A 23,875-nucleotide genomic window follows, 5' to 3' on the forward strand; every position below is an offset into this window, starting at 1 on the left:
ACTCATCTTTCCAACCACCATCCTATGTTGTCTTACTACACTCTCCCCTGCCACTACCTTACAATCACTGAATTCTTTCAAATTGCATCTCCTACATAGGATATAATCTATCTGCATCCTCCTTCCCCCACTCTTATATGTAATCCTGCGCTCCTCCTCCTTCTTGAAATAAGTGTTTACTACAACCATCTCTATCCGTTTTGAAGAATCAACAACCATCTGACCCTCAGGGTTCCTCTCCCCAACACCGTACCTGCCTATCACCTCCTCGTCACCACTACTTCCTTCTCCAACATGCCCATTCAAATCTGCTCCCATAACCACTCTTTCCTCCCTGGGTATGCTCTGAATCATTTCCTCTACTTCACTCCAAAACTCTTCCTTTTCCTCCAAGTCACACCTCACTTGTGAGGCGTATACACTGATGACATTAATCAAGACCCCCTCAGTTTCCATCCTCAGACTCATTGCTCTATCCGACACTCTCTTCACCTCCAATACACTAGCTCAAATTTTCCTTCACTACCACCCCTACACCATTTCTCCTCCCATCGACGCCATGGTAAAACAGCTTGAACCCTCCTTCAATCATCCTCACTTAATTCCCTGCCATTTTGTTTCCTGCACACATAGTATATCCAACTTTCTCCTCTCCATCATATCAGCCAGATCTCTCCCTTTACCCGTCATCATGCCCACATTCGAAGATCCCAGTCTCATCTCCACTCTTCTACTCTCCCTTCTCTCCCACTTCCCTCGGAACTGCCTTCCTCCTCTTCTCTCCTTCCTTTGTCCAACAGTCGCATACTTTCCACCGGTCCCCTGTTGGACAACAGCACCGATGGCGGTCGTTGTTGACCCGGGCCACGACCGATCCAGTACGAAAAGTTTCCTTTTGTGCTCCGCATATTGAGTTGGCTAGGGTTTTTACAGCGGATGCCCTTCCATGACACAACCCTCCCCATTTATCCGGGGTTGGGACCGGCACTGAGTTGCACTGGCTTGTGCCTCCCAGTGGCTGGGTTAAACTAATTACAGTCACTATAATGGACTAAATGGGGCCCAAGCCTTTCTCAAAAAAGTGAAATTCCGATAAAAACGACATCTGGACTTCTCCCTGCGAACCCGGATATTTTCTGATATATCAGACATTAGTCCGGATCCCATGTACGGGTTTTAAACTGTTTTCACTACCATTGCAGAACTGTACGACATTACACACTCACAACAATTATCAAGTGGCATATAATATCATCATCCAATCCTGTTGTGCCCAATGAGGAGCGTAGGAACCCGGGGCTAGGCATGTTGCTCATGACATTTAAGATGAGAGTGACCAGCCTCACGCATCCCTGGGTGGCATTACGTGTGCAATTAACCCCAACCACACCTTGGATATAAACCTGCACAGGTCCAATCCAATTTGAGCGCCTTAATTACCTACTAAACCACCAGGCACCATAATCTGGTTATATGGTTACCACCCAGCCTAGTAAATGGTTTCCTGGTGTACAGGAAATCATTTGGCTTGTCAGTCAGTGTAGAGTCACCTGTAGGTAGAAGAAAGAGGAAAGAATGAAGGAAAGAAAGACAGAAGAGGGAGTGTAAAGTCACCCATACACAGAAGGAGGAGGAAAGAATGAAGGAAACAAAGACAGAATAGGAAGGAAGGAAAAAAGAAAGGAAGAGAGGAAAGGGCAGACACCCAAGAACAGCACGACATCAAGTGAGTGGATGGTGAGTGCCCCCACCTACCACTAATGGTATAATACATAAAATAATACTGTACTGTACACTGGTAAATAACTAATATTTACCATATTGTGGTGAACATAGCTGAAGTGGTCAGGCAGTCCGGACTGCTTCTGGCTTTATTGGACTTTGTCCAATATACAGAATAAGAATTTAAGTCGGGTAGCTCCTCAATTCTAGTATTAGCAGATTCCGGTCTATTGAAGTTTGTTATATCAAGATTTTACTGTATACTTCATACTGCTGTTGGAGCATTGGTGGTGGTGGTGTATAGCAGTATAGCATATACATTTTGTAAGCAAGAAGATCCAGGTTCAGTTCCCAGGTCAGTGGAATTGCTGGACACTCGTCTGAAATTCTAATGTCCCCGTTCACCTAACAGTGAGTAGGTACCTGGATGATGATGATGATATTCAACCCCCAGTTCATGTGTCTGAACAGACATATGAACTGCAGGTAAGCAAATGCTTCTTTGAGGCCATCCTGCTGGTACAGTATAATACATAAACAGTGCAAGAATCCACTGACCCCTTGTGATAGACGGCTCCTCATCGGTGTCTGACCAAAACTCTTCCCAGGGCAAGTTGCAGGCAAGCATGAGGAGCTTTGGCTTCTGGGTGGACACTGCAGCTGCCACACTCAGTGTGCACTGCACCACCATGTGTAGACTCCTCATCAGCATCAGGTACCTGGAGTTAAATTGATTGAGCAGGTCATATTCCGGGGGAAGAAACTATAGACTCCTAGCATGTGCAGGTTTAGGACATGAGCAACCTCACATGCACCCCACCTCTTCTCTGCATGCCTCTTCTGGGACTGACCTACAACTACTACAGAAAATATCATTGAGTAAGTATGATAAACATAGTCACCCTGTTCATTGCACCACCCAATACATATAAGAAAGTAGAAGAACGCAGAAAAAGTATTGCAGCTTATCCCATTATATTTGACATATAGTCCTTGGTTACTGTATTCCATCCTGGTGTACAGTACTGCTGTTGTTGGATTTGGTAACCCAACAGTTTTGTAAAATATGCAGAATGTGTTTTAATGGCCATCATCACATATCTATCTGCCGGTTGGCTTTGATTCTCAAGATTTTCTTGCAGTTTCACTAATATTGAGCACTTCATGAAACTCACCTACTTCTCTGCCACTCCTGACTGTCTCCATTCTGTACAACATGGAGCTTATTAGGCCCCAGTGTGATAGTAGGGGGAAAGATAAAAGCTTCTTCTTTCGAAGTGACTGTAATTAGTTTGCATTTTAAGCTGGTGACTCAACACAAATTGGAACAAATAAATGTCATGCCACAGTGGGAGATTATATAACTTCTTACTCTGACTGCCTCATGATTATTAATCTGTAATTTTGAAACTGAAGTCCTGCCTCATGGATGAAGGGATATGCTTGATGTACAGTGACTCACATACCCATACCTACTTGCGGTGTGAAGGGAAAATTAATGAAATAATTGTGGTATTCCAGGATTTTCGTTGCGGGCTGTGATCAGTGATAGTTTTTGCTAGTTTTCTTCTTTCTCCCCCTGCCACCACACTGGGGCTTAGTAAGCTCCAGAAGGAAAAAAGTAGTGTTGTAATCACCACAATACTATACCCTAGTCTTCAGGATAGTAACAGGACCCACCAGTTGGACTATATTTATCAAACCTGCAACAGCAGAGAGAGAGGCTCTGCATCTGTATGACCTAGCTTTTAACATACAGCATGAGCATCAAATCTTTAGCATTATAAGCACTGGTCAGTCATATCCATCATTATCAAAGGTATATACTGTACAGTATACATACATACACACATGTGCATGTCGCAGCCATATCAGTCCTTAGACACTTAGTGTTACCACGCATGTGGTGACGTAACTTATGTGGAGAGGGCCTATGAATTCGCACCTGACATTACTGTTACCCCCGGCAATGGCACACTCCCACGGCACCAGCTCACAGGCACTATGTGTTAGCTCTCCAGGTTCAGTCTCCCGACTGACTTCTTTCCCTACCCTTTCAATGTTGTAAGCACTCTTCACCATGTGACACTCCTCACCATGTATTTATCTTTACCACTGGGCCTCTATGCCTTAATCAGCAGTAAATTCAACTTTCAGTTAATAATCAGTGATATATGCAGAAGATCTTATCCATCTTAACTAGTGCAAAATGCATATTACAATAAAGTCATGATAAGTTAACCCTGCAGAAGGTGAAATTTCCGGGAAGTTGAACTCTGACTGAGGTGTTACTTTGTGTTTATTCAAAGGGTTACATTTAAGTCTCTTATATTCCAGGTGCTAGATTTTAGTTTATTATATTCCAAAAGTTACATTTTAGTTTGATTATAAAATGAAGTGAATAAGTGCAGAACATTACGTAATTAAGTGACTGTTACACGCACCATAAATGCAACCTCCTATCTTAGCCTAGCCTATGACATGTACCGAATTGTTTTAATTGTTTATTTTTATTGCTTTATAACTGCATCTTTAGTTTAGTGTTAATAAACAAGTAATCATATATAATTTGTGACTGTTGGAAGGGTGTAATATAGTTTTTTCTTGCAATTATTTCCAGTTAGTCGCAAAATTAGGCAAGTCGAAATAGAGCCCCATATAGTTCGACTTATGAAGGGTTTACTGTACCTCTTAACAAAGTATGCAGTGACAACATCCCTTCCCCCAAGCGGCTGCACTCAAACAAGCACAGGGTACTGCAACACTGGCTAACACCCATTGGGCAATGTCTGTCTATCTATCTAGATCTCACTATTGGCAATCTCCAGCTTGGGCAATGCCACGTTATTGACCATCACCTATTGGGGAGCCATCGTACTATGGGCTGTTGCCTGTTGGGTTGATGCCACATTGTCAGCCATTGCCTGTTGAGTGATGCCACTGGCCAATGTGTATTAGGGCGATATCACTTTGTCAGTCCTTGCCTGTTGGGGCAGTGCCATTCTATTGGCCATCGCCTGTAGGGGTGACGCCACTTGTCAGCCATTGTCTGTTGGGTGACGCCACCTTGTCAGCCATTGCTTGTTGGGGCAGTGCCACTGGTGGCCATCACCTGTTGAGGCAGTGCCACACCATTGGCCATTGTCTGTTGGGACAACGCCACTTGTCAGCCACTGCCTGTTGGGTGACGCCATATAGTTAGGCATTGCCAGTTGGGGCAATGCCACCTTATTGGCCATTGACTGTTGGGGCAATGCCACTGTTGGCCACCACCTGTTGGGGCGATGCCACACAATTGGTCATCGCCTGTTGGGTTGATGCCACTTTGTTGGCCATCACCGTTTGGGCGACACCAAGCTATTGACCGTCACCTGTAGGGGCGACATCACATTGTTGGCCTTCCCCTTTTGGGGGGATGACATAGTGTTGGCCATTGCTTGTTGGGGCAATGTCACCTTGTTGGCCTCCACCTGTTGGGGTGGTGCCACTCAGCGTGTCTAATGTGCATTCTAGCAAACACAGCTTGGTCACCGGCTGCAGTACCATGTTCTTGGCTGTCTTAACCTAGGCTGGCCTAACTAGCCCATCTCTCCCTGTCTTCACCTCCAGGACCCTCCCAAACACCACTGATTTCTTGGGCGATTCTCCTCTGTGACAATGACCAAATCGTCTAGCTGAAAGTTACACCGGACTCATAAAGCCCTTTGGCGCCACCAGAGTTATGGAAGGTACTCCCTGACCCACCTATGCCAGAATCTGTTTGCCAGGAATTGGACATGCGCCCATCGAGCCCGATAGGACTCACTGAGGGTAGTGCCCTCCAGTGGCAGAGTACGCTTCGGGCATGATCTTAGTAGGTCAGCTGGTGTGAGGGCCTGTCATTTGCCAGGCCTGTCAGGCACAGGTGTAATGGGTCTTTCATTCACAATAGCCTCCACCTAGCAGAACAGTGTTTGCAGTTGTTCGTAGTCCGAGGCTTGGGAGCCGATGACAACACGTAGGACCTTCCCGACCATATGGATTTGGCATTCCCACATGCCTCCCATATGTGAGGCTGCTGGTGGATTGAACACTCACTCAATACCCTCCCTTTCCAGTGTGGCATTGATCCGAGCATCCTTTCTCCAGCTAGCAACGGCCTTAAGCTCTTTGTCAGCCCTAACCATGTTGGTACCATTGTCTGAGCGGAGGCACTCAGGTCACCCTGTACGGTGAACAAACATTGTTACTGCATTTAAGAAGGCAACCGAATCCAGAGAGGCTTGGACCTCCAAGTGAATAGCTCTAGTGGCCAGGCAGGTTAAGATGCATCCTCAAAGTTTCATCTGTTTTCTGTGTAGCTTCACTAGGAATGGACTGAAACAGTCTGTCCCAGTGGATGTAAATGGAGCCTTCCCAGCCAGAGTCTGATCTAGTGGTAAGTCAGCCATATGTTAGGAAGTAACCGACCAATTGTTCCTCTGACATGTGGTGCAGAGGTGAATAATCTTGTCCAACAGCTGTCTGCTGCCAGGAATCCAGTACCACTGTCGCAGGAATGCCAGTGTGTGCTCGTGGGCAGAGTGCCCAGCCTTACCTTCACACATTTCTCTAGCAGTGATGGTGGTGTCAAGATGATAACGTGCAAAGAGGATTGGTTCAGTCTGGGAGCTGCTATATGGTGCATCCTTCAGCCTGCCACCTCTTCAAAGCAAACCGGTCTCATCCAGGAATGGTTCCAATCTCTACAATCTGTTGTTGATGGTGAGTGATGCACACAACAAGGCTGTAACCTCTGTTCTGTATGACTCTTTCTGGATGGCATGGAGGATTGCCTCATTGGCAAGTCATATTTCCTATGTGTTTAATCTCTTCTGTTCTCCTAACCGTGGTGTCATATTTCTTCGCTGTAACCAGCAGACAAATCATCTGAGCCAAGCCACTCCTCTCGTTAGTTGATACCAGGACGAATAAGAAGCCCACAACTTGGAGGGAGTCTCTGTGTTCCTTTTTCTGCCCACAGTGAGGACCACCAAGCTAGAGTCTTCCTTTTCCTTTAATGTTTCATCCATTTGTAATGTAAGCTTACCTGTCTTGGCCAGCGACGCTCATCAGCACGTAGGAACCCAGGGCCTTGGATCCACCTAGAGCCGCTCATTGGTTCAGATGCATGCAGCCCTTTGCTAGCATCATCTGCCAGGTTCAGTGCTGTACTGATATGTCTCCACTGCTTAATGCGAGAGAGGTCTTGAATGACAGCAGTCCTGTTCACCAAGAAGGTGTGGAAGTGTCTGCTCATTTGCTGTGTATTACAATACTGTACAAGTATAGAATCCGTCCAGAAGAAAGATTCATCGGTGTTGCTGGTGAGCCCATTACGGATCATTGCATTGGCCTTCACTGTTAGTACCACTGCGCAGAGCTCCAAGCTCATTACGGATCATTGCATTGGCCTTCACTGTTAGTACCACGGCGCAAAGCTCCAACCAAGGAATAGTCTTTTATTTACTTGGGGCTAGCTTCGCCTTCACAAACACAAATGAACACGTCACCTTGCCTTTGGCATCAGCTCTTCTCAAGTAAGACACTGAACCATATGCTGTCTGAGAGGCATCACAAAAGGTGTAGAGTTGTAAGGAAGTGGCTTCTCGATTTGCATTACCTTTATAATAATGGTACACCTGGAATCCTTCTAGCTGTGTTTGTTCCTGCAGCCTGGATGTCCAGGCTGCACGACTGTGAGGTAACAGCATTTCATCCCTTCATCAGAGCCTGCTCTCTGCTGGCACTTGTCTTTGAATATCACCTTTGCCCTGATGGGCAGTGGAGCAACAAGGCCTAGGGGATCATAAACTGAGCTGACAGGACTCAGAAGCCCTTTCCTAGTCGTACGTCATGATGGCACTTGCATCTTAACTGCTAAATGATCTGTCTCTAAGTTTCAAATCACACCCAGGGCACATTCCAGTGGCAGTTGGTCTGTGTGAAGGTCGAGTGTCTTCAGGGTGTTCTGCCTTTCACTTGGTGGAATAGTCTTGATTATATCCGTATCATTGCCAGCCCACTTGGTCAACCTGAAGCCACCACGCACAAGCAGCTGACAAAGGAGCCGTGATAACTCTGCAGCATCTGCTGGCATGTCCACAGAAAGAAGTAGATTGTCAACATAGAAATTTCTCTCAGCCTGAGCCACAACGCTAGGGAAGTTATCCTTGTGATCGTGGAGTGTCCTCCATAGTGCATAGGTGGCATATGAAGGGCTCCACACACCTCCAAACAAATATACTTTCATCCAGTATATAGTTGGTTCCATGTTCAGGCGGCCCTCTTTCCACCACAAGAAGCGTAGGGCATCCCTATGTTTGGGTGCCACCCTAATTTGATAGAACATTGCCTCAACATTGGCTGTTATTGTTGTGCCTCCTTTATGGAACCAAAGCCTATGCCCAGAGTCGGACACATAAAAAAAAAAAAAAAAAAAAAAAAAAAGAGAGAGAGAGAGAGAGAGAGAGAGAGAGAGAGAGAGAGAGAGAGTAAGACTCCCAACAACCAGTTATAGAAATCAGAGCACTGAATGACCTGATTATTGAGGGAGAAACCTTCATAAGCTGCTGCGCAGTCAAAGACAATGCGAATCTTCGGTGTGTTGAGGGTAAAGACAGGATGACGAGGGAGATCCCCTGTGACCTATGATTTAGTAGGGTTCCCTAACTCAGGTGCCACTTCTGCATAACCTTTGACAAGTAAGTCATCTGTCTCGTGTGCGTACCTCTGATGTAGTTGTTGGTCTGGGAGTAACCTCTTGTGTAGGCTATGCAGACGGCGAGCTGCCATTTGCCAGTTATTTGGGAGGGCAGGGTTCCTATTGCAGAATGGTATTTGGAACTAATGATAACCATCTTCAAACTTGCCCTTCTCAGCCCACAACTTGAGTACCTGTTTGTCCTCTGTTGAGCTTGCAGGGAAGTGAGATCCCACGGTCCCACTCTCTTCTGTTTCCCAGAAGGCACATACTTGCTTCCTAAGTCAGGTCTCCAACACCTCTGACATACTCAGCAGGCACTCTGCATGATCTTCTTGACTTAGGATTATACAGCAGAGTGGTCCGTATATGGTCCAGCCCAGCTTAGTTCTGACTGCAAAGGGCATCCCATCCCTTTCAGTTCTCACCTCTAAAGGCATCACAGCCTTGGGAATGTCTTTTCCAATTAGGAGTTTAACCCTACCACGTTGTGATCACAGCATTGTAACTCCTCTTAACCCCTTGGCCCCAGTCCACGTCATATGATGTGTTGGTAGAGGCCTACAGTCCATGTCATGTGACGTTTTAATTTTTTGCGGGCATGTTTGAACTTAGTAGTGCGCCATTTGGACTCACAGTATTGTCCCGGCATGGCTGGTGCACGGGGTAATGCTGGCTGGCTGGGGGAGGGGGTGGGGGTGGGGGTGGGGGGGGCAGGAGAGCAGTCCAGCAGTGAGGAGGGCTGTGGTAGAGGGTGGTGGGAGGCTGGCGTAGGGAGAGTGTGGCCTAGGAACCAGCTGATACTGGTTCAGGGTTGGGGTAGGTGTCGGAAGGGGTGGGGTGGGGTAGGGTGGTGGGGAGGACTACTAGGGGACCCTGAGGGGTGTGGGAGAGAGTGTATGGAGAGTATCATACTGTCAAGAGTTACTAAAAACAGTGAAATAGTGTGTATGTAATAGGGAATAAATAAATAGACATCAGTTTGTTAGAAAATAAGTATCATGGAAAACATAAAATAAGCCAATCTTTATTAGTTATTTTCTTGTGTTTTTTTGTTATTTTAGTTGTAATATTGTGTTCATATGGCACTGTGAATTAGTGAGCAAAACAAATACACACTCAACACTTATTTTGGCGTGAGGTAATCATCTGTCATCCCTCCACTAATACCGCCAACACACCACTGTGACCTTGAACATGCTCAGCCCAGCTGCCACACACTGGCTCCCTCACACCACACCACCACCTCCAGATCGCCAACAGAGAATAAGTACGTGGTTTTTATGTGTTTTTTGTCATTTGTGATTGATTTGTAATGAAAAAATAATATTTTAGGGAAAATCGATTATCCTGAAAATAACCCGGTTCTAGGACGTGGATAGGTAAACCCATGCCAGTCGCCTAGGGGTTAAATGCTGCCACTGGGCTGCCTCATCAGGAGCTGCTACCGCCTTATGCAATATTGAAGGAAACTTCTCCATTGTCAGAATTCATAATAAATGGATTGTGTTTCTTGTCCTGGCAGTCACCGCAGCAACTGTCATGTCCATCTCTGATGACTGGCATATGGAATCTTGGGCAAGAGTTCCTATGAGCAGTTGTGTAGGTTTATCTACATCTTGGCCAGATTCCACCTACAGTATGATGGGTCACTACCTGTGTCCAAGAGAGCCAGAGTTACTAGTGTACCTTTAGTTGGAGGCTCTGAACACCACACCTTAACTTTGACAACTGGCAGTGACATCTTTTTTTTTTGCAAAGGTCAGATATTTACATCCTTGCCAAGGCTTACGTCTCCATGAACAGGATGCATCTCAGCATGGACGTTACTCGACTATTTTGTGGTGGAGGTCATACTAGTCCTGTCCGTGATCTTCTCCTTCCATTCGACCTTCACAGTCCTTCACTCACCTGTACTTGTGTTATCCTGCACTTGTCTGTCCGAGTCCCTCTTCCAGCTGTGATTGCGTCCTTCATATCCTTGAACCATACTCACAGTACTAGCGCCAGTCTTCTCGTTGACGACCAGATTATGGGCCCGGGTCTTGAACAATGTCCGGGTGGTGAAGCAGGCTTGCATGTTACTCCTGGCAACTATTTTTACCAGAGTGGAAGCTTGGCCAGCATTCAGCGACTATGTGTCCCACCTTCAGGGACAGGAAGCATCCCTTGAGTCTGTGCTCTATGTTTCTTATCACTGTCATACTTCTGAAGCGACTGCACCTCGCCAAGCTGTTTGGTTCAATACATAAGATTCATAGGTCATATTTTAATGCTAGTGATCACCTGTACACATTATTATATGTGCCAGCAACTCAGGCACACAAAACATAATGTTGTCTCCTCACAATTAAACACAAAAATTTACTTGGTATTCACCCTTTGGGATCTGCACACCATACATGATGTAAACCTTAGCATACCACTGACTCATTGGACAAGATTGGTAGGTTGTATTTTAATGCTAGTGATCACCTATACACATTGTTACATGTGCCAGCAACTCAAGCACACAAAACACAATGCTGTATCCTCATGATTATACACAAATATATTTACTCAGTATTCACCCTATGTGATCTGCACACCTTACCTGATGCATGCACGTGTGTGTATGTGTGCACACGACATTAGGTACACATGTGGTCAGGACTGGCCCGAGCATTCATCACTGTCAAGCTGTTGGTTTGTACCCGCCAACACCAACATGCGGTCCTTCACACTCTTCCTCCCCGAGGCGCCGCTGATTGTCTCGGAGGCCTGCGTATTTTGGGGAAGTGACTTCCAAAAAAGACCAGTTTCATCAGCAATATAGATTTGGAAGTCGTGGAGGCCCTCCTCGTCCTTCAGCTGACGAAAATGGTTTACGAAGGGGTCCACTGCATCAGCATTGGAGCTGAGAAGCTTGCCTGTTATGGCCGTATTTACAATGCCATGATGCCGCCTAAAGTACCACAGCCAGCCATCACTGCACTTAAAATTGTCGTGTCCTAGGTGACCAGCAAGCCTCTGCACCGCATGCTGAATGTCAACACCACAAACAGGAACACCTTCTGCTCTCTCTTATGTGTACCACTTGTACACTGCCTCGTTGAGATTTTCCATGGGAAGTCGTCACTTGTGGTACAGTTCCTTCCCCCTCTTGCCAGCCTCCACTGCTTTCATGGCCTCCTTCACCTTCTCCTTCCCCTTGATGAGGTCATGGACTGTCGTTTTCTTGAGGTTGTACTTATTCTGCAGTTGACTTTGTGTAGCCCCTTCCTCAAATGCCTTAATAATTTGAAACTTCTCAGTCAGGGAGAGAAACTTCCTCTTCCCCTTGCTTGGGGATGCAGGGCTCATTGATTTAGAAGCCATTCTTGCAGTCGGTCGAAGTGTTGGTAGGTCACACGTGGTACGAGAGGTCACGCATGTGAGAGAGGTAAGGCAGGAGAGATCCAGATGGAGCGAATACTACTCATAGACTGAGAAAGACCCAGTGCAGAAAGGGGTGAGGTGCGCGGGCTAGCTAACCAACGTGACTCATTGTGCGAACACTCCCTCAACAGTGAGTCATGGGAGCCTGGTACAAGCGAACTTCTGCCACATACTCCGACCAGAGGTCATTATATCTGGCGGAAGTTCGCTCAGGGAACACTGGGTCGTGAACTTCCGCCACATACACCGACCAAGGGTCGCTATTTCCGGCGGAAGTTCGCTCTGGGAATTGTGGGTCTTGAACTTCCGCTGCATGCACAGACCATCAGTCTCTCTAACTGATGGAAGTTCGCTCTGGAAATGGTGGGTACAGTAATTTCAGAATCACAATAGAGCACTAGGACATAAAGCACTGAGAGGTCACAGGTTTTGCAACAACAGTGAGTGAGGCATGGGAGTCCACATAGTAAGGCACAGCACTAGAGTTTTGTCATTGCATGGTCACAAGAGCAGAGCACATAGATATGTGTTCCCTGTATGATATCAGTGGGAGAGTATGAGTGATGGTAGGCTCAGCAAACCAGGTGGGCCACTCCCGCAATGCATTCTAATTGGCTGATGCATTGCGGGCTTTCTGATTGGCTGGCAGATTGCAGAGTTTTCCTGGGCTCCGGTTGGCTACCGTGTCTGAGCTGAATGATATGCCCCGCTGCCAGATATTGCATAGAACCTACAGTTGGTTCCCGTTTCAGCGCCAGATATTGCATAATTTTAACAGATGTTGCTTTAATAGGGATGAGCAGAAAGCGCCAGAATTTTCATTGGGCTGGATATTGCAACGACGGATAATTGAGAGTTTACTGTACAGTAATTACCATATATCTGCTTCACTAGCTGGTTGTAAAGTACCATGGTATGTATGAGATCGGCCTTTGCCTAACATGCCATGTCTGTTCTTGTTGAGCAGGCTGCAGGAAGCCAACCAGTCAGCTGATATTCTAGTCCATCTGATTATCTTATGAGAGGCAATAAGGCCCAGTTGGTGGACTAGGAAAGCTTTATTTTAAAACACATTGCATATAGGCATGACGAGTGTGATCATCCCAACGTTTTTCTTGGGATATACTGTGAACATTTTCGTTTTCGTTTTCGTTTTTAAAGGCTCCAACATGCTTGCATGTGTCGGCCTTGGTCACCTAATGGCGGCTCTCCATGCTGCATGATCCATTGCAGCCTCCCTGTTCAGTCCCTTAACCCTGAAGCCACACTTAATGACCTCGTCCCATGTCTTTCTCGGTCTGCCCCTCATAACCCCACCCCCAATATTAACACTTGTCACCTTCCTCACCGAATTATCATCCCCCATCCTCTCCACATGTCCAAACCATCCCAATCTACCTCTCCTCATCACAACACCAATACGCTCCAGTCCCATCCTACCTCTCAACTCTTCCATCGTAAACCCAGCCCCTCCAGGCCTTGGACGCAGGGACGCACTGCACATCCACCTAATCATTGTCATTTCTGTATGTCTGAACCGGCAAATATCTTCCTCCTTCACTGCCCAGGTCTCACTACCATACAGCATTACAACCGGTATTGTAATACAAGTGTATTGTAATAAAATATTTGTCAGTACAGTTATTATAACTGCTTCATTAGCTGGTTGTAAAGTATCATGATATGTGTGAGATTATTCTTTGCCTAACATGCCACATCTCTTCTTGCTGAGCAGGCAAGATGAAGCCAGTCAGTCAGCTGATATTCTAGTCCATGTGATTATCTCATGAGACACAACCTGGCCAAGTTGGCAGACCAACTAGGAAAATTTTATTTTCTGCAAAATCTTGGTTCTGAACTACTATAACCTAGCCATGGGCTCCTGCACCTCAAGGGAAGTGCATACTGTATGGGATTGGCTTTTTTCTTTTTTTTCTTTTCTTTTTTAGAGGAAGTAGGACAGTAAAAACATAAGAACATTCTTATTTAAGTAATGGCATTTTATAATGCGTAAATGTAAGAGCTCATTGCATTCTTTCTGCTACACAGTGGTTTTATTTTGATTAAGAAAGCTGTCTGGTAGTGAAGGGATTAAATGAAGGCTGCATCAAACTCCTCCTGTTGGACAATTCTCAGAATATTGAATAAAGTCATCTGGAGATAACAAGAATACAATGATAGATACATTATCAGATTGGAGTGGTTAAATTAATCTCTAAGGTGTATGTAGGTAAGATGCTGCTTCAGATGATGCAGATGTTTCAGATTTGATTCAGATTCTGTTAAGCACAAAAACACTTACTTTTTACATCACAACAACTGTATGGTGAGTCATGAACTACTTGAAGTGTAACCTGAAGTTCATTCATAAGCAGCTCACAACAAAATTTAGAATGCAGCATAGGTAGTCCTTGTTATAAATCAGGGATGTGTTAGAAAATACATATTTTCATATACCATTGGCACTGTAAACTGGAGGAAACTTGCAGATTAGATATACTGTACTGTGTAGGTAATTTTTCTGTAATCATTGTAGACTTGGTAAAACAAAAAGAGTGTCAGAAAAGACACCTTGGAATGAGATTTTATTATAATTGATATTGCGAGGGGAAGAGCCAGTATTCTATGGGCATGAATGGTGTTTTAATGATTGTGTGTCCGATGTTGTTGGGCATACTGTTGACAGTGGGAGATCTAATACTTTTATAGACCCTCTGTCCTTAATTCTGGATCCTATCTCAACCAACTTTTAGTTGGGAATAAGAGTTAGATGATGCAAATGATATGAAAGGCAACACATCAAGATGTATGGGAGAAAAGAGTTACCTGATTATTATCACATGAAGTAGTTGACAAAGGATGAAAATATGGTTGAGAGAATGAGAAAGATATGAAAGGGTGGAGTAATATGGATCCTTTTTGTAACATGGTCAAAAGTGTCAATAGGTACATAGATAGACCTGTCAAGATGAATGTGATACTACTCCATCATACTATTATGAGCAAAAATTTGGTGATAGTTCCCAACCAGCATTGTATCTTGCCTTCAGTATCTTTTATTCCTCCACAGACATCAGAGTACACCCTTCATCTCAGATTCTTTTGTTGTGTGCTTCTTATTGGTATCACATAAAAATAGTTCATGCAACACTTCCAACAGGGAGGAAAGTGCCAGTGAACTTTTTATGGTGATACTGGTAATACTTGCCCTCCACTACCTCACACTCCACATTGTAACTGGTTTCACCACCAACAGGTTCCCTGACTACACTTTCATTGGGGATCCCAGTATTGCCAAGACTGCTGCGGTGGCCACCCGATATACCGATGCTTCGCTGAAAGGAATCATTGCTGATGTTCATTTTCTCTCACTCACAGATTATCTGGTGTGCACCTTCTCATCGCAGGTGAGGTTCCACTTTTTCTTTTCTTTTTTTTTTTCCTGTCTTTTTATTATTATTATTATTATTATTTTTTTTTTCTACTGATTTTCTTCATAACTTAGGTAGTCCACTCCCTGTGACCTGACAGGCCTCTGACACATCAGTAAATGATAAACTACACTTTCACAAGTCACCTCTTGGTCACTGTTACAAACTAAAGCTTATGGTAGTCCAGGAAGAAGGTGTTGTATGTAACAGAGAATTATATAACTGAAAAAATTAACTGTGTTCTCATTGTTTATGCATTTAGGTACAGTGTCTACCTATCTGTCTATTGCCAGACACCTTAATCCCGTACGGGGTGGCCACAAACAAATCACCTCCACGTCGCCTTCTCCCCTGCCATTTCACTGCCCTGCTCCCAACTCACACCCCCCTCTCTCATATACCTCTCCACTCCATCCCTACATCTCATTCTCGGCCTCTCCCTCCCCCCCCCCCTCCACCTCACTCTCATACACTCTCCTCATCAGTCTCTCACCCTCCATCCTCTCCACATGGCCAAACCACCTCAGTGTGTTCCTCCTAACACATGCTATCACATCCACATCCACACCACAACACTCCTTTATATCCTCATTTGTCAGCCTGTCTCTCCCTGTGACTCCACAGGCTCCTCTTAAAAAACCTATTTCCACTGCTCTCACTCTTGACTTGTGTCCTTCCAACAACGTCCAAGCTTCACTTCCATACGTCAGAGTTGGTATCACAATACTGTCATGCAGCAACTTTTTCACTTCCATGCTCACTTCCCTGTTTCTTATCACTGCTTTCAAGGAACCAGCAACCTTTCTTCCTTGTTGTACCCTTTCAAGCACTTCACCCTCCAAACTTCCATCCTTACTTATCACACTCCCCAAGTACTTAAACGTACTCACATTTTCTATTTCCTCACCATCCAACCTCACTGTACATTCACTAACTTCATCTCTCTCAAAGACCATCACTTTACTCCTCCCTACATTCACCTTTAGATTCCGTTTCTTACACACACTCCCAGACTCATCCACCAAGCATTGCAGCTCCCCTTCGTCTTCACATAACAGTACAGTATCATCTGCAAACAACAGTACAGGGAGTTTCCAAACACTACCCTCCCTCACTAGGGCCACTTCAGCATCCACTGCCCTACCTTGTATCTCTTTTATTACCCCATCCATATACAGATTGAACAACCACGGAGACATGACACATCCCTGTTTCAACCCAACCTTCAAAGAGAATTCACTCAGTTCACCATCCACATGCACTGCAGCCTTAGCACCATCATACATACTCTTCACAGCATTCAACAACTTCCCATCCACTCCATATATTCCTAATACTTTCCACAATCTTTGTCTATCCACCCTGTCATATGCTTTCTCCAAATCCATGAAGGCCGCATACAACTTCTTTCCCATCACTAGAAACTTTTCGATTAAAGATCTAAGAATGAATATCTGATGTACACAACCTCTTCCCTTCCTAAAGCCTTCCTGTTCTTCTCCAACTAATTCCTTTGTTATTTCCTTAACTCTGTCAACAAGTATCCTACCGTATACTTTTCCAGTTACACTTAGAAGACAAATGCCCCTATGATTACCACACACTTCTTTTTTCCCCTTTTCCTTTGTACAAAGGAATAATTATACCTGACTTCCAATCCTCCGGGACTCTACCTTTCTCCCAGGCCAATCTACACATCTTCCACATCCATTCTACTACTATCTCTCCCCCATGCTTCAGCATTTCACCACACACTCCATCAATTCCTGGGGCTTTCCCCAATTTGACTTTCTTCATTGCTTCCAGAACTTCTGTCCTACTGATTTCTTCCTCTCTTCTCACCTTCCTCCTTCTCCCAGCCTTTCCCCAGTCACTTATACTCGCATTACTTCCATTCTCTATGTTCACCAATTCCTTAAAGTGTTCTCTCCATCTGCTCACTTTTTCTCCCTTCTCCACTAGTAATCTACCATTTTTATCTTTCACTCCCCTACTAACTTCACTGCCACCCTATCTTACTCTTTTCACCTCATTCCAGAACATTTTCTTACAGTCCCTCCACTTTACACTCAATTTCCTTCCAAATTCCTCATCCACTCCCTTCTTACTCTCTCTACTAATCTTTTCACCTCTCTCTTCCTGTCTACATATAACTCTCTTCTGCCTCTCAACTTCTTCCGCGCCCCTATTTCTCATTCATTCATTGTATGCTTTCTTCTTTTGTGCCACAGCCTGTCTCACCTCTTCAATTCCACCATGCTGTTCCTTGCATCCCCTTCCATCTTCTCTTCACCCCAGACACCACATCACATTCTGCACATATTTCTTCTGTGAGTATCTTGTACACACCTTCCACGTCTTCCATCTGCTCCAATTCATATTTACCCAGTCATTCCCCTACCTCTCTCTTATATTCTGCCTTTTTCTCATCCTCTTGTAACCTTTCCACTCTCCATACAACTACTCCTTCCTCCCATCCTTCCCTTCTATTTCTCCATCTTACTTGGATCCTGATTCTGGCCACCACCAAGTAGTGGCCAGAATGTCCACTCCCCCATCCTCAATAAGCTCTTGCATCCATTACACATCTTTGCATCCTTTCATCCACACATACATAATCAGTCATTGCCTTCCTGTCATTCAGTTCACCACCCATCCTTCTCATCACTCGCCATGTATACCTGTGGATCATTTTGTGCCTGAAGAGGGTATTGGCTATCACCAACCCCCTCCCGGCACAAATGTCCACTAACGCATTGCCATTCTTATCTGTCTCAGCAGGCACACCCCACTCACCAACTATTCCATCCACCTTCACATTCCCTACTTTACCATTCATATCACCAGTCAAAAACACTCTCTCATTACTTCCAGACTTTTCCATGCACACTTGCACATTTGTCCAGAACTCTTCTCTCACTCTGCCTCATGATCTTGCGTTGGTGCATACATGCACACAATCACCCACATTTGTATTCCAATTTTCAATCATACCCACACAATCCTTGAGCCAACTGATCTATGCTCTCTTATGTTTTTCTTCCATCTTTTACTCACAACAATACACACTCCCTCTTTTGCTGTCTCATACTCACCTACTCCTGAACATGTACCCCATCCATACTCCCATTCTCTCACACTCTCACCTCCCCATTTAGTTTCAGTTACTCCACATACAACCACTTTCGCACCCTCAAGCACCTGGACAATCTCTCTTTCTTTCACCTCATCATTCGCACCCCTTATATTCCACGTCGCGATCTGTACCATGTCTTTTGTCCTTTTCTTGGTTGCCATCTTTTGGTCAGTCCTTGTTCGAGGCTTCTTGTTTGTCTTTTTAGTTAGCTGTTTTTGCGGGGAGGGGCACTAACCCTCAGCCAACCCTTTTAGTCGCCTCATACGACAAGCACGGATACTGGGGGAGTATTCCTGAAAACCCCCCTACTGTGTTCTCATTGTTTATGCATATAGGTACAGTGTGCTGTACTGGGTGGACCGTCTTTGTCACCAGCCAGATCTTATCTAAAAATCCATTTCATCATCACATCCTCTTTTGTTACCAACCTATTTCGTTACCACATTATTTCATTAGAAGACACTTATAATTCCAGTTCGTCCTATGCTTTTTCATGGGTCCTAACAAACAGGGACAGGAACAGGATGTCAAAGCTTGTCACAAGCAGTTCTTTTCCTGATTCCTTTTTTATCATTTGCCCGTTGTAAGATCTAACCTCTTTTCATTTAATTAACTTTCTTTTTCCAAGGAATTACTTCATGATTTATTCATAACGTGTAGGGGGACAATAATGGGCTGTAAAAGCACATCACAAGGAATCCTTCTAATGTTTACTTTTTTATTTTTTGTTTATTATAATACAGTTCAACCCTGCTATATGATTGGATGGCATCATGACAACCTGTCATGTAGCAAATGATCATATAGTGACACCATTATAACATGGTACATGTTCTTGGTCAGGGGTTGCCCATCCTAAAATTACAAAATTTTTTCGACTTACCTAAAGTGGTTTCTTTGCCAGTCTTAGTTGTCGCCATGGGTATCCCAGAGGAGGGGGGAGAGCCAAAAACATGCATTTAACTGTGTACAGTATGTTAACAAAGGAGACTGGCTGGTCCCATACCACGAGCATTTGTATTTATATGAACATTTTACTGTCTACAGAAAGAACTACAGGCACTAAGAATATTTAGTTATTTATTAAAAGTGAGAGTGAGATGGGCGGTAGGTGGTGGCAACCATCATCCACTCACTTGATGTAGTGCTGCCTACTTCTTCCTTAGTCTTTATCATTCTTTTTCTGTGCCTGCCCTCCTCTCATCGTATATCTCCCATCTTTCCTGTCACTTCTTATTGCTCTTCTTTCCTTTACAGGTGGCTTTACATTGAGTGACAAGCCAAATGGTTTCCTGTAAGCCAAGAAGCCATTTACAATGCTGGGTGGTAACCATATAACCAACCCATACGTGCTCCTTACGTGTCAACAAGTGGGTTAGTGGAGGATTAGTGCCACTCCCCATAAAGCCAATTACTCAAAGTCAAATGGCCACCCCTTCCGGGATTATGGCAATAGATAGATAGGTAGAGAGTGAGATGCATAGACTGAAATGAGTAGAGCTGAATGCATTCAGCTAGCTACATACGGGGTCTGTCCAAAAAAGATGCCAACCTTTTTAAATAGCACACTAACTAGCCAGCATAGTGTGATCTCGATGGGAGTGCTGTATTTACCTAATTGTATTTACCTATTTGTAGTATACAGGAATTGAGCAATGCTCATGTTGTCCTGTCTCCATATCCACATTTATCAAGTCTACCTTTACACACATGAATGTTTTTCTCATGCACCACCTCTTTGTCTAAGTCGTTCCAAATATTTAAGTATTTACCTAATATACCTAATTGTGATATACATGGAATGTACTGTGCTCGTGGGTTTCCGTCGCTGTTTCTCAATAAGTCGAATTTAACTTTAAACTCGTTTAAGTTTTTAGACTGGACGATCTCTTTGTCCAGGCTATTCCATAAGTCTATACTTCTGTAAGGAAAGCTATATTTCTTGATATCCTTCAAGCAGCTTGACTTTTTCAATTTCATTCCATGTCCTCTTGTTGCTCTCTTATCCCATACAAACAGATCCTCTTTGTCAATTTTATCTACTCCCACCATGGTCCTGAACACTGCAATCATGTCTCCCCTCTTTCTCCTTTCCTCTAACAAAGGCAAATCCAGTTTTTCCAGCCTCTCTCTGTATGACAGGTCTGTCAGACTGGGGACCATCTTGGTTGCTGTTCTTTGTATTCTCTCAATCTTGTTTATATCTTTCTTTTTGTGTGGGGACCACACTACCGCTGCATATTCTAACCTGGGGCGGATCATGGCCACTATCAATTTTTTCATCATTTCCTCATCCATATAATGAAATGCTACTCTTATGTTAGTCAAGAGCTTATAAGTCTCTCCAGCTATCTTGTTAATGTGCTTTTCTGGTGACAAACTATCTTGGACCAGCACTCCCAAATCATTCTCTTCTCTCCTTTTTGTGATTAATTCATTACCCAAAAAGTAATTCAGTGATGGTCTCCTGGTACTTTTACCCATTTCCAATATTTTACATTTCTTTACATTAAATTTCATTTCCCATGTCCGGCTCCAATTGTGTATCCTATCCAAATCCTCCTGCAGTATTTTACAATCCTCCTCAGCCTCTATCTTCCTCAAGATCTTTACATCGTCAGCAAACAGACTTGCATAACTGTTCACTCCATCTACCATATCATTTACGTAAATCAGGAACATTACTGGCGCCAACACTGAGCCTTGAGGGACTCCACTTGTTACTTCCCTCCATCCAGACATCCTATCCTTTATTACTGTCCTCATTTGTCTGTCTCTCAAAAAGTCTCTCATCCATTCCAGAAGTTTCCCCTTTAGTCCTCCTATATATTCTAGTTTCCACATTAGTCTCTTATGAGGTACCTTGTCAAAGGCCTTCTCTAAGTCTAAGTACACACAATCCACCCAACCATCTCTCTCCTGTACCACATCAATCGCTCTTGAGTAAAAGCTCAACAAGTTTGAAACACATGACCTTCCACTTCTGAATCCAAATGACATTCAGCCAAAATATTCATCTCTTCCAGATATTTTATCCATCTGTCTTTCAGGATTCTCTCACACAATTTTGCGACCATGCTGGTTAGAGACACTGGTCTATAATTCAGGGGTTCTTCCCTGTTTCCTCCCTTGTAAATTGGTACCACATTTGCCCTCTTCCATTCTTTTGGCACTTTCCCCTCTTCCGGTGAGCATACAATTAAACTGTGAATTTTATCCGCCAGTTGTTCTCTGCATTCCTTCAGTACCCAATTATAAATTCCATCAGGTCCTGGGGCATTCCTTACATCTTGAGTTTCCAGTAATTTATACACTTCCTGTACCTCCACTTTTATATCTTTCATCACCGGAATATTTCTAATCACTCCCTCCCCTTCCACAAGCTCCTTTTCTTTAGTGAAAACTGACTGGAAACGTTTGTTCATTATTTCTGCTTGCATTGCCGCATCCTTAAAGACCTCTCCTTCTAGTTTCAGCTTGGTGATTCCTTCCTTTTGTTTCAGTTTGCCATTAACAAATCTATAAAACAGTTTGGGTTCATCCTTGCATTTGTCAATTTGTATAATGGTGACTTTGAGCTTTAGTCAGAAACTAGCCCCATCATGCCACGTCAGTCAGCAAAGTACATGCGCTTGAGTGAATGTGATTTTAATGCACTTGGGGAATTTTACTCTATCTCATCTGTCATCTGAAATTGATGACCCCTCAGGGGGAATTTCAACTTTGGGAACAAAACAAAACAAAAAACAAAACTAAACAAAAAAGTTTGCAAGGACCAGGTTTCAAGAGTGGGGTGGCTGGAGGATGATAGTTGTCTTGTGCTTTGCCAAAAAGTAATGGATAAAGAATGATGTGTGAACAGGTGCATTGTCATGGTGCAGCATCCAGGTTTTGTTGGTCAACACTGCTGGCCTCTTCCTTCACACTGCCTCTCTCAAACACTTCAGGACATCCAGGTTAAACTTTTTATTGACTGTCCGACCACGAGGAAGAAACTTGTGATGAACGACTCCCAGTAAAAAAAAAAAAAAATTATCAACATCACCTTCACATTTGAGCGATTTTGATGTTTATTTTTTTGGTCACGGAGACTGTTTTCCAAACCCGCTGCAACAGTTACCTTTTAGTAACCATACACCCACATTTCTTCACCTGTTATGACATTTTTCAGAAAGTTTTCATTAGCACACCAGAAGATAGCGCCCGCTGGTGCAGTGGTAACGTTCTCGCTTGCCATCTGGTAGACGGGAGTTCGCGCCTCGCTCAGGTTGCGAAAAGTTTCACTGACGAAGTGGGTGGTTACTGTCCCCCTCGAGCAAGGGGACGGGTGTGTGCGTGTGTGAAGGTCACAGCCTTGCCCTTAGATCGGACTATATGAGCTCTCAGCTCCCTTCCGGGAGGGTAAAAGCTGACAATCACGACCATCAGGTGATCCTGACCGACCCGGTGAATTACAAATGGTATCATGGGATGATAGAATTACGTGAAATTGATAATTGTTGTATAGGTATATGGCAAACAAAGAAGAAAGCAAGCAAGTGGTTGGAAGTCATTCTCTACCTGTGCTACATCATGAAAGTGAGGCTCAGCTCTGTAGCTGTCTAAGTGGCCTTAGCACAGCACAGCATATGCCACCCTGAATTGGAAACACATCAACAGTGTAGGGAACCTATGGGATGACCCTTAAAGGTGGTTGCTTGTGGTTGATGGGTCTGTTAGGCCAGGCCAACAGGAGTTGAACCACAGCAACAACAGCAGGTTGGAATAAAAGAAGTACCTCTTTAATTTCTTCCTATTTTCTAACCCAAGTAGGTGGTGAATTTTTATTTTATCACTGCAGATTCTAATTACAATATCTCTGAAGCCATAATTTTTGTCTAAAATAACTAAAACCTACTGAGTCACAGACCTTCCTTAGAACGCCTTTTAGAACAAGCAAGAAATATCATAATTTTGTGCCCTTCTGTCTAGCTTCCACACTTTTTTGAGCTAACAGAACCTAAATGGGAAGGAGCACTCGGAGAGTGCAACACCTATGCCCTGCAGCTAATATAGGGGCTAGACATTTGTTTTTTTCTGTTATTTGACCTTCAACTGAGTATGGTATTCTCAAAATCAGATTACAGTACGAAATTTTTGCATGACCCTCAAAATTTCCACCAAGTTTGATTCAGATTGGATCAGAACAGTTTGAGCCAACTTTGACCTTTTACCTATTGTTCTCAGAGTCAGATGTCTTCATATTTGGGTATCTTCATCCATTCCATCAAGTTCATTTCATATTAATAAAAGCTTTTGGGTATTAGGCTTGAAGATCATGCCTTGTTACCATGCATTGACTGTTTATTCTAAATATCAAATAATGTCAACCTGGCATTACCTTGAAGCCATCCACCTTGACATATGTTGAATGAAAACTGTTTAAAAAAAAAAAAAAAAAAAAAAAAA

At 44.0% G+C, this 23,875-nt stretch overlaps 1 protein-coding gene across 1 annotated transcript in view; it reads left to right on the forward strand.

The window, feature by feature from the left end:
* FucT6 (alpha-(1,6)-fucosyltransferase 8) overlaps positions 1-23,875 on the forward strand; it is a 373,788-nt gene that overhangs the window by 281,077 nt on the left and 68,836 nt on the right. The window contains exon 8 of the mRNA XM_080286030.1: positions 15,117-15,267. Within this exon, the coding sequence (XP_080142156.1) occupies positions 15,117-15,267 (151 nt within the window). The remainder of the gene's footprint in view (positions 1-15,116; positions 15,268-23,875) is intronic.

This window comes from Coenobita brevimanus, chromosome 110 (genome assembly GCF_032717465.1).
Source record: "Coenobita brevimanus isolate Jiangsu-jjx chromosome 110, ASM3271746v2, whole genome shotgun sequence".
Lineage (NCBI taxonomy): Eukaryota > Metazoa > Arthropoda > Malacostraca > Decapoda > Coenobitidae > Coenobita > Coenobita brevimanus.